Source organism: Alosa pseudoharengus, unplaced genomic scaffold, assembly GCF_046254945.1.
Source record: "Alosa pseudoharengus isolate Yale_2024_CS ecotype anadromous, Long Island Sound unplaced genomic scaffold, YU_APseudo_1.1 YU_APseudo_1.1_scf_7, whole genome shotgun sequence".
Lineage (NCBI taxonomy): Eukaryota > Metazoa > Chordata > Actinopteri > Clupeiformes > Clupeidae > Alosa > Alosa pseudoharengus.
The window spans coordinates 3,814,621-3,825,076 of record NW_027468859.1 but is presented as its reverse complement, the minus strand read 5'-3'; the positions used below and the strand labels follow the sequence as shown (position 1 = coordinate 3,825,076).

At 43.4% G+C, this 10,456-nt stretch overlaps 1 protein-coding gene across 1 annotated transcript in view; it reads left to right on the top strand.

Moving 5' to 3' along the window:
- Positions 1-1,177: 1,177 nt before the first annotated feature.
- The window catches only part of sec63 (SEC63 homolog, protein translocation regulator), a 27,374-nt gene continuing 18,095 nt past the window's right edge, over positions 1,178-10,456 (top strand). The window contains exons 1-4 of the mRNA XM_076273399.1: positions 1,178-1,405; positions 3,449-3,548; positions 9,349-9,463; positions 9,620-9,732. Coding sequence (XP_076129514.1) covers positions 1,282-1,405; positions 3,449-3,548; positions 9,349-9,463; positions 9,620-9,732 — 452 coding nt within the window. The 5' untranslated portion in view covers positions 1,178-1,281. The remainder of the gene's footprint in view (positions 1,406-3,448; positions 3,549-9,348; positions 9,464-9,619; positions 9,733-10,456) is intronic.

Here is a 10,456-nt window from a genome sequence, read left to right as displayed (position 1 = left end):
GCTCAAACTGACAAAGAATAAGTTAGGGTTGAAGTATCCTTCCAGGCTGACGAGAGATGGCGTGGGTCATCCCATTTTACGTTGACCACACTGAATCAGACCCTGATGAAGAACACAGGACAAAAACGTCAGGATATAACCTACTCATAAGTAGCCTACTGATTCCACAACTGGCAGGAGGGTACCCAATCCGTCTAAAACCAGTCAAAAGGGTCATGGTCCTACCCAAGACAACATTAGTGGAATACCAGAGGCTAACTGCTTTGTGTTGCTTTAAAAAGAAGAATAAGGAGTTGATTTGGTCTGTTGCAGTTTGAGCTTGAAGATCTTGAACCCTAAGAGCTTTTCATTCTGTTATCTGCATGTTTTTGGGCACTGATCATCATATTAAACCCAAGATGAACACTATGGCTAAAATTTATGCTTCCCAGGATATTGTGTTTTAAGGAAAGCAGAATGAAGTATTAGAGTGCTGTTTTTCGTGAGCCACGTTATTGATGCAAGAGCCAGTGAAAATCATCTGTGTTTTCTTGAGTATCAACATTAAAAGGCATTAGTCAGTTTATGGGATCAGACATTTGTTGTCAGCCAAAGACTTTAAGTGCACTCTCTCTCTCTCTCTCTCACACACACACACACACACACACACACACACACAAACACACACACATGTGTGTGTGTGTGTGTGTTTGTGTCCCTTGTGAAGACAAAAATCCAAAGTTCAAGAGATCAAGCACTTGCACTGCCCAATGAAACTCTAATATGAGAATATAAAATTCTATTGTCACATATGTCCATTGTTGTCATCATGTATAATGAGCATGTTTTGCAGTATTGAAACAGGTCATAACGTAGACCTAGTCTACATTGTGCGTTATTGTAACAGGGCCATTACAAAATAATTAAAACAAATAAATATCTGTTAGATTATGCTCTCACCTATGAATCAGACCTGCTGTAAAATCAAAGTTTTTGCAAGGATAGGCCTACTCTAGATTTCTAGGCTACCTACTTGAAGGACTTTGGAAAAATCTAACTGTTCGCCGTTATTACTGTAGTTGTCCTCTAGATGGTAGTATAGCACGTTACCAAATTGATGTTGGTGCGAAGAAGAAGAAAATTTCCAATTGCGCATGAGTACGAACACGTATGCTACAGAGCCGCATTTTTCCTTCGTAGCTTCATTAGCCAGTTAGCAAGCCAACTGGACTAGTAGCTATTTGGGACTTGTAGGAAGCACACAGCGGTGGCGGAGAAAGGGGACCTCAGCGCCGCTTCGAAATGGCCGGACAACAGTTCCAGTACGACGACAGCGGCAACACATTCTTCTACTTCCTAACGTCCTTCGTTGGACTTATTGTTATCCCAGCCACATACTACCTCTGGCCGCGGGACCAGAATGCGGGTAATGTTAAGGCCCAACAACACTTGCTACACATCGTTAGCTATATGTAGCTACTTGGGAACTTGTTAGCGAGGGGTAACAGTTAACGTTAGTATAAGTTACCTATGTAGCTTTACCTATTGAACAATTATATTATTTTACAGTTAACGTCCATTTTGACTCAGAAAAATATATTTCTCTGTAATGTTTGTGCACAGGCCTGTTTGAAATCGGCTTCCAATCAACGTTAGTCACCAAAGCTGTGCACAACGAACATTTAACGTTAGCTAGCTGTCAGCTGTAGGCTGTTACCCTCAACGAACTAACGATAGCTGCTACTGCGATTAAGCAACTTCGCCTACTGTCCTAGCTTATTGGTGGCAGCTTGGACAAGTTGCCTGTTGGCTGCTAAGCTCCTTAATGGTAACAAAGTGTAATGCTTTGTGGTAGCCAGCTGGTTAGCTTTTGTACAGTTTGGCATTATTCTAGTGCAACGTCATATTTCCTGACTATGTGACCGGTCAGGAGCTGTTGCGAGATCTACCTAACTGCACAACCAGCGTAGAATGCATGACACTGAAAAGCTGTTGAGAACTCGCGTAAATGCATGTGTAAACAACGCTAGCTAGCCACTTCTGATGTGGATCTCATGCCTCCTGCAATGTTAACATTTTAACTAGCACGGCAGTGTTTGGTGATGATGGCGATTATGTGCATCTTAACCAGTGCCGAGATACGATGAGGGGGTAATGGCCAACTAAACATGGTTGGATAAATATTGCTTCTCTATTTCCAACTCTCTGACGCATCGGCTACACACAACCAGCTGTAGTTACACGGCACTGTGTCGAAAGAATTTTGTTTACGCAACGTCAGCGGGCTACTAGGTACAGATAACGTGGAGCCAGATATGAGAACGGAATACAAACGCACACGTCACCAGCTGACCAGTACCACCCCACATGCGCATCATTTCTTGTTAAGAGAAATAAGACACGAAACGGATTTCGATTGAATGGCAAGCAGCGAGTGTGTATTGATTGAAAAGTAGCATTTACACGAAGAAAAAACAGCCAAGTAAATGCCCTATTCCCAGTTGCCCTTAGCTGTGTTGCATACAGCGGTATCACCTTCTTCTAATCAGTTATTATGTGCCAGTTATGGCAGATAGAGAAAAAGAGAGATAGTCATATACTTTAACAGTTGCTTAATTTGGCATGTAGTTCCAAGTAAAGTATTAACATGAGAAGCTGCTGCTTCTCATTTGAAGAGAGTAATTTTCTTCCTCCACTAAATTAATCTCTCTCTGACTGCATTTATTTTAGGTGAAACTATTTAAAGGCCTAACATTCTATTTATAACCTCTGCAGAGAAGCAGGCCACTCTTCTAAATCACACCAAATAAAGCAAAATAATGCACCTGCTTAGAAGGCTGACTTATGCTGTGAGAGCAGACTGTTCACTTTGTTTTTAAAATGGGTCTCGGATGATCTGTTAACAAGTGGTCACTCGAGACGCATCACTGTTTGCATGTGTATCCAAGGTGATCGGTCAGAGACCCTGCTGACCACTTGTATTTAGATTCTGTTACCGCCAACGTCACATTCATTAGAAATGCCATTGTACATGATGTATTATATATAGCGTTTATACTTCAAAAGATATATGCTCATATATCCGACCACCTTGGCGAGTGGTTTGAGTGGTTGTTTTCACTTGTATTTAGAACTGACTTCTTGTGGTGGGATCACTTAAGACACATTTTAAAAACAAAATGAAATGGGGTCTATGTGCCATGCTATTTGTCAACATCCCAATATGCCCACTTGTTCAAATGCAAACCAGTTTGAACTATTCATTCATACCAGACAGAAAGTCATATCAAAGTCTTTCTGTCTTGATGACAGACATTTAACATTTAGAATGACGATAGCCATTTTATGGTGGGAACCAGTGTTTAGACAAACTGAGCTTATCTGTGATCTAACAGACTCTCTCTCTGTGTGTGTGTGTGTGTGTGTGTGTGTGTGTGTGTGTGTGTGTGTGTGTGTGTGTCGTTTGCAGAACAACTGCGGTTGAAATCTTTGAGGCGGGTACATGGACGATGCCTTTGGTACCGCCTCCGGGTGATGAAGTCACAGCAGAGCATCATCCCTACACTAAAGTACGTATTCTTCTATAACACACACACACACTCACACTCATAAAGGTGTTTTTTAATTCATGATTGACCAAAGCTGGGGAATGTCACAGAAATGCACTTTTTCTTTTGTATACTCTTACTCCCTCACTTTTTCTCCCTCTCGCTCAAACACACATCGACAGTAGTCTAATTTGTAAACTGTAATTACAACTATACATACAGTTACACACACACACACACACACTCTTTTCTCACACACAAACACACTTGTCTTAGCACATACGATTACACATACAATTTTTTTTTTTTTATTATTGCTGCAATGTTAGCCAAAGATCTGTTGTACATGCTTAATGAGATGCAATAAGCTAATGTTGAGTCTTGACTTGACGTGTGGAAGGCGCCGTGCTGAACTCCTAGCGCTGCTGTGTCTACTGGCCACAGTGCTACTGCTGCCCTGATGTTCAGCGTTACCCAGTTTGGAGCCACTTTCATTTTAATTCATTTTAATTCATATTACTCCTCTCTGGCGCCTTACATGTTTATACTCTCAGGAGTTTAAACTCTTACATGTTTATACTCTCAGGAGTTTAAACTCTTACATGTTGTTTATACTCTCAGGAGTTTAAACTCTTACATGTTTATACTCTCAGGAGTTTAAACTCTTACATGTTTATATGAGGAGGGGCATTGACTTTCCCTTACATGAACATCACATTTTCTTCAGATTTTCCATCAGTGGGTTCTGTTTCTTTTCATCCTTTGCTTAGCCTTGCTTTTCTCTTTCTCTCTCTTTCTCTCTTCCCTCACTCTCTCTCTCACCTCCCTCATTTCCTCAGTTCCTTTCTCTGTCTCAATAATGTTTGCAATGGGTTTTTGTTTCTTTTCATCCTCTGTTCAACCATGCTTCTTTCTCTCTGGCTTTCTCTCTACATCTCTCCCTCCCTCCCTCTCTTCCTTTCTTCCTTTCTCTCTCTCTCTCTCTCTCTCTCTCTCGCTCTTTCCATCTCCCTCCCTCCCTCCTTTATCTCCGTCTCTCTGTAATGCATGCTGTGCTGTGTGCCCTCACAACTGTAGTGGTGATGCTGTCTGGGCTCGCTGGTTGCCATGGCAGCAGAAGCAGCAGAGCAGGAGGATGTTGTTGTGACTCTCAGCGCTCATGTCCAATGGGAGAGCCTTATTTATTTACTTAATATTTACTATCTCCTCAATGCCTGTTGGTGAAGTAGCACTGTTTTAGTTGCCGTGTTGTTGGTACTGCAATCTTAGACCAGCACTGAGGATGTCCACACATTGACCAGGAGCAGCTAGACTGCTCACAGATTGCCATGTATCCACAATGTGTCCTCCCTGCCTCTGTCTCTCTGTCCCTACCTCTCCTCACCTTACCTCACCTCCCCTCTCTCTCTCTCTCTCTCTTTCCCTACACCTCTCCTCACCTTACCTCACCTCCCCTCTCTCTCTCTCTCTCTCTTTCCCTACACCTCTCCTCACCTTACCTCACCTCCCCTCTCTCTCTCTCTCTCTTTCCCTACACCTCTCCTCACCTTACCTCACCTCCCCTCTCTCTCTCTCTCTCTCTCTTTCCCTACACCTATCCTCACCTTACCGCACCCTCTCTCTCTCTCTTTCTGTTTCTCTCTCTCTTCCTCTCTCCACCTCTCTCATGCGTTTGAATTCTGTCCAGTCCAAGCCCATGCTCAGTTGTCCTCTTGTGCTGCTGTGTTTTCTGTTTCGACCAGATCCGATTGTTGTTTGTGTGGGTTTCCTCATTGGCTCTATAAAATGACTAGCCCGGTCTAGTTTTGCTCCTGGCCAGTTTGGCTTCTGTCTCCCTCAGTCGTGTGTGTAGTGTGCGTCTGTGTCTGTCTGTTTGTCTGTCTGTCAGAGAGGGAAAGAGAGAGGGAGCCGTTTAGTCAAAGCTGGAGTTACGGAAACCTGTGTGTTTTTCTGCTTTGAACTTTGTCCTGTTTGGTCTTTGCCGTTTTGGATGGCTGGATGTTTTCAAGGTTTTTTCCCCCTTAAGAGCATTGTTGAAAAACTGCCTTCGCCAGGCCTACATGTTAAAGACTACCAATTTGAAGCTCCTGCTCTCTACTAGGCTACAAGATTGGCTCTCGTTAAGCCTAGTGGTTGCTCAACAATACTTTCAAGGAAGCAAACTTAGGAGAATGCGTCCGGTTTGGACAGAACAGAGAGTCTTACTGCTCAGGGGCGCATTTCCCAAAACCATAGTTGCTAACTAAGTTGGTTGCAATGCAATTTCCCATTGCCAACCAACTAAGTTGCTAACAGGTTAGCTACTATGGTTTTGGGAAACGCGCCCCTGGATGAGCTGGATATGACGCAGTATTGGAGTATCGTCTTAAAGGAACATGCAAAGTTCCTTTTAAGGGAGCAATAGGTTGGTTCCTTTTAAGGGAGCTATAGGTTGGTTCCTTTTAAGGGAGCTATTGGTTGGTTCCTGAAAGAGAGCTGTAGGCCACCTGCTAGGCTAACACGGTGAACCTGGGTTATTGCACACACAGAACAGTGAAGGATGTGTGTCCTCTTATTGAACTTTGGGGTAGGTGGCAAATGAACTCATTTCCCCAAGTTGGCATGTTCCTTAAAGTCAAATGTATGTTTTGAACTTTGCATTGATTCATGTCGTGCATCTCCTGCACATTTTTTTGAAAGTTGACCAATACGGACAAAGTGGAGCAACGCTTAAATTGGCGGTATTAATGATTTCCTGATGAAACAGGCTCATAACTCAGGCTTTAGCGGATGTCTGCCCTAAAGGCTGGAGGAAACTCGTGCTACTCTGCTTTTGAACTTTGACCTGTTTGGTTGTTGCTGGAGTTGCTGTGGCCATGGCCCTTGGCTGGTGCAGAGTACTGGAGGACGGGCAGGAAGAGCTGCATATGGGGAAGTGGGAGACTAGAGCTCAGCCTCTCTCTCTATATATATCTATTTCTCTCTCTCACTCACTCTCTCTATATATATATCTCTCTCTCAAATTCAAATTTCTTTATTAAATAAGACATTTGTATTGCCAAAGCATGTATGGAGAGAACATGGAATAAAACACAGTAATACTCAGCTGCTCTCTCTCTCTCCCTCTGATGTCGGTTCCAAAGGCTCCGAGCGTCGGGGGTGGGGAGTGGTTGGCTGGGATGTGTCTGAGCCCAACTGCTATCAATTAAAGCACGCTTGATTTTGAAACACCATAAAAGAAGTGTGTGTGTGTGTGTGTGTGAGAGAGAGAGAGAGAGAATATATTGTGTGTGTGTTTGATGTCTGTGTTTTTGATGATTTGTGAAACCTGGACGGATCGCATTGGGACCTTCCTTCCAAAGCGGCATTAGGAAAGCCAGCTGGGTGACCCCATTCAGTGTCTATGATTCTCGCCCTGTGTGTGTCGTGTTCCACTTTACTGACACTTAGTCATGTGCCACATGTGCTTTGTTACCCTCTATAAAGATCTGCTAGGGGCAGGACTCAGAGTGGCGTAAAGGTCTTCAGCAAACACTACCTGTACCTGCAGTGCTGTGTGAACGTCCAGTTACGCTACGCTAGTGGGGTGCCTGCTGAACCTGCACTGACCCCAAGCAGCCTAGAAGCAGTGGTGTAGTCTACATGATATGCAGGACTATGCAGTATACCCACTTAAAAAGCATCACCATCTCAGTATACCCACTTAAAATAGGCAAGGATACATATTAACATTTGGGGTTGATCTGCAGCTAACAACTAGTATACTACAGCTAACAAGACCAGTGTTTCCCACAGAATTGAATTCTATTTGTGGTGGTAGGTTTGCAGAATTAACTTGAATGCAACAGTTTTTGACAAATTAACGCACCGTGGTTGTGATGCAGATTTAAGCACGGTTTAGCCAGTCGACTTTTATGACAACAATTGCAGGATTTTTAATGTTTTCTTTAAACGTGCATGTAGGTTTTTAATGGATAGCCAAGTTTAAAATAAAGACTTTTTAATTGATATTCCTTTTAAGTGCCTCATAATTGCTGTTTATTTCGGAAACATTTTGGATCTCCAAGCTGAAGAGCACCAGAAAAATACACATCTCAACACCCAAGCAGACCTAATAACTCGTTTGTGTGCATGTAGGTTTGTTGAGAGACAAGGAGATGCTGCGCAAAGGTGCACATAGCTCTTCAAAGAATGAATTCCATCCATTTTAAACAGTACAACATAGAAAATCGTTGTGTGGTGGTCAGTTTTGATATTGTGGTGGGCCGCCACAAATAAGGCAATGTATGGGAAACACTGAAAACTACATATACCCACTACTGCTAACTACTACATCACAGTATACCCACTACAGCTAACAAGACTACATCACAGTATACCCACTACAGCTAACAAGACTACATCACAGTATACCCACTACAGCTAACTAGACTACACCACAGTATACCCACTACAGCTAACAAGACTACACCACAGTATACCCACTACAGCTAACTAGACTACACCACAGTATACCCACTACAGCTAACAAGACTACACTACAGTATACCCACTACAGCTAACAAGACTACATCACAGTATACCCACTACAGCTAACTACTACATCACAGTATACCCACTACAGCTAACTAGACTACACCACAGTATACCCACTACAGCTAACAAGACTACACCACAGTATACCCACTACAGCTAACTAGACTACACCACAGTATACCCACTACAGCTAACTAGACTACATCACAGTATACCCACTACAGCTAACTAGACTACACCACAGTATACCCACTACAGCTAACTAGACTACACCACAGTATACCCACTACAGCTAACTAGACTACACCACAGTATACCCACTACAGCTAACAAGACTACATCACAGTATACCCACTACAGCTAACTAGACTACACCACAGTATACCCACTACAGCTAACAAGACTACATCACAGTATACCCACTACAGCTAACTAGACTACATCACAGTATACCCACTACAGCTAACTAGACTACACCACAGTATACCCACTACAGCTAACTAGACTACATCACAGTATACCCACTACAGCTAACTAGACTACATCACAGTATACCCACTACAGCTAACTAGACTACACCACAGTATACCCACTACAGCTAACTAGACTACATCACAGTATACCCACTACAGCTAACTAGACTACACCACAGTATACCCACTACAGCTAACAAGACTACACCACAGTATACCCACTACAGCTAACTAGACTACACCACAGTATACCCACTACAGCTAACTAGACTACACCACAGACTGGAAGGCTTTGACCATAAGAGCAACTAGGCGGCACATCCGTGCCATTGTGGTGCCTACGTTGTGTCCATCCGCACTCGTCCACCAACTCATTGGTGGTGGTTAGTGAGTATCCTACTAGCACCTGTGTGCCCAGCTCCCCTCACCGTATCTGCTGGAGTGAAGGGCCACACACACACACACACACACACACACACACACACACACACACTGTGTGAAGGGGTTGTTCAGGTCACTCACTCATCCAGGCCCGACTCTGCATAATCCATCTCTCCATGATTTGTTGCTATTGGAGAGGTCAAGTGTGTTTTTCAGATGTTGTCACCAGATTTGTCACAGCCCTAGACTCATCTGGTTTGATTTTGTGTTTTATTTCCTCATGTCTTTATTCTTGTCGGAAACAGATGTTGTGAAGTGTCTCTTCTGGGACACAGTTGAAGTTTTTTTGTTTTGTTCTTCTTTTGTATCGCCATCTACATCTGGGATTGACCAGACTGATGTTTGTTTGTTTGTTTGTTTGTTTGTTTGTTTGGTTGTTTGTTTGTTTGCAGAAAAGTGGTGTTGCTGCTGGGCTGGGCCGTCTTCCTCTTACTGGCATATAAAGTATCTAATTTAGAGCGGGAGTACCAGGAGTACAACCCCTTTGAGGTCCTGAAGCTGGACCCGGTAAGAAGACCTCACATAGCGATACACTCGCTCTCTTTCTCTTCACTGGAACTTGTGTCTGTCTTAGTGATTTGTGTCCTCCGTAAGCTCTACTGAATTATTCTTCATCCCTGTTCTCTCGTGTGTGTGTGTGTGTGTGTGTGTGTGGTCTCTCAGAGTGCAACCATGCCGGAGATTAAGAAGCAGTACAGGGTGTTGTCTCTGAAACATCACCCTGACAAAGGAGGAGATGCAACCACATTCATGATGATCTCCAAAGCCTACGCGGCGTAAGACCTCTTACACACACACACACACTTGCACGCACAAATCACACCCTCTCTTACAAAAAAAACACACAGAAAGACACACGTTCTTTCTAAGCTGTTTGCAAACACAGAGACCTGATCTTAATTTAGTTTAATATAAGTGTATAGACCCTTTTACTGTTTATAAACAGTGGTGGATGCGTGAGCAGCATGGAGCCGGAAGTTAGTTAGTTTGTCAAGCTACGCAAATGGATTAACCACAACAGATTGCGAAAACTACCTGAACACGCGACAACCGGACATTTTGATGCTAGTTACACGTTTAGAACTGCGCATTTTCCTCTTCCTCATCTGAATCGGTCGGAACAGAGCCTGTTCATGGAGAGCCTGTTCACTCCCCATGGACTGCCATTCTATTGAAGCTGGTTGCAGTTCACCCATAGTTCCCATAGGGGCGGTTGTGAGCCGAGTCCCAAATGAATGGGAGTCTATGAGGCTAGATGGTGATATTTATTTTTACTTGCTTATCATCAAAAAACTTTACATCTTTTTGTAGTTTTCACACCCACAGTATGGGTTTTCCATCAAAAGTGAAACAAACAAATACCTGTGTACTTTCAGTATGTTGCAGGGTGGGCCGGTGGCCAGTTCTCTGGTCTGAATGAATGGGGTAGCACATCCGTTTTGGCTCCTGCATGCGTGTGCAAAAACGCTGATGCCGTCCAGTAGGCAATAAAAGGGTCAA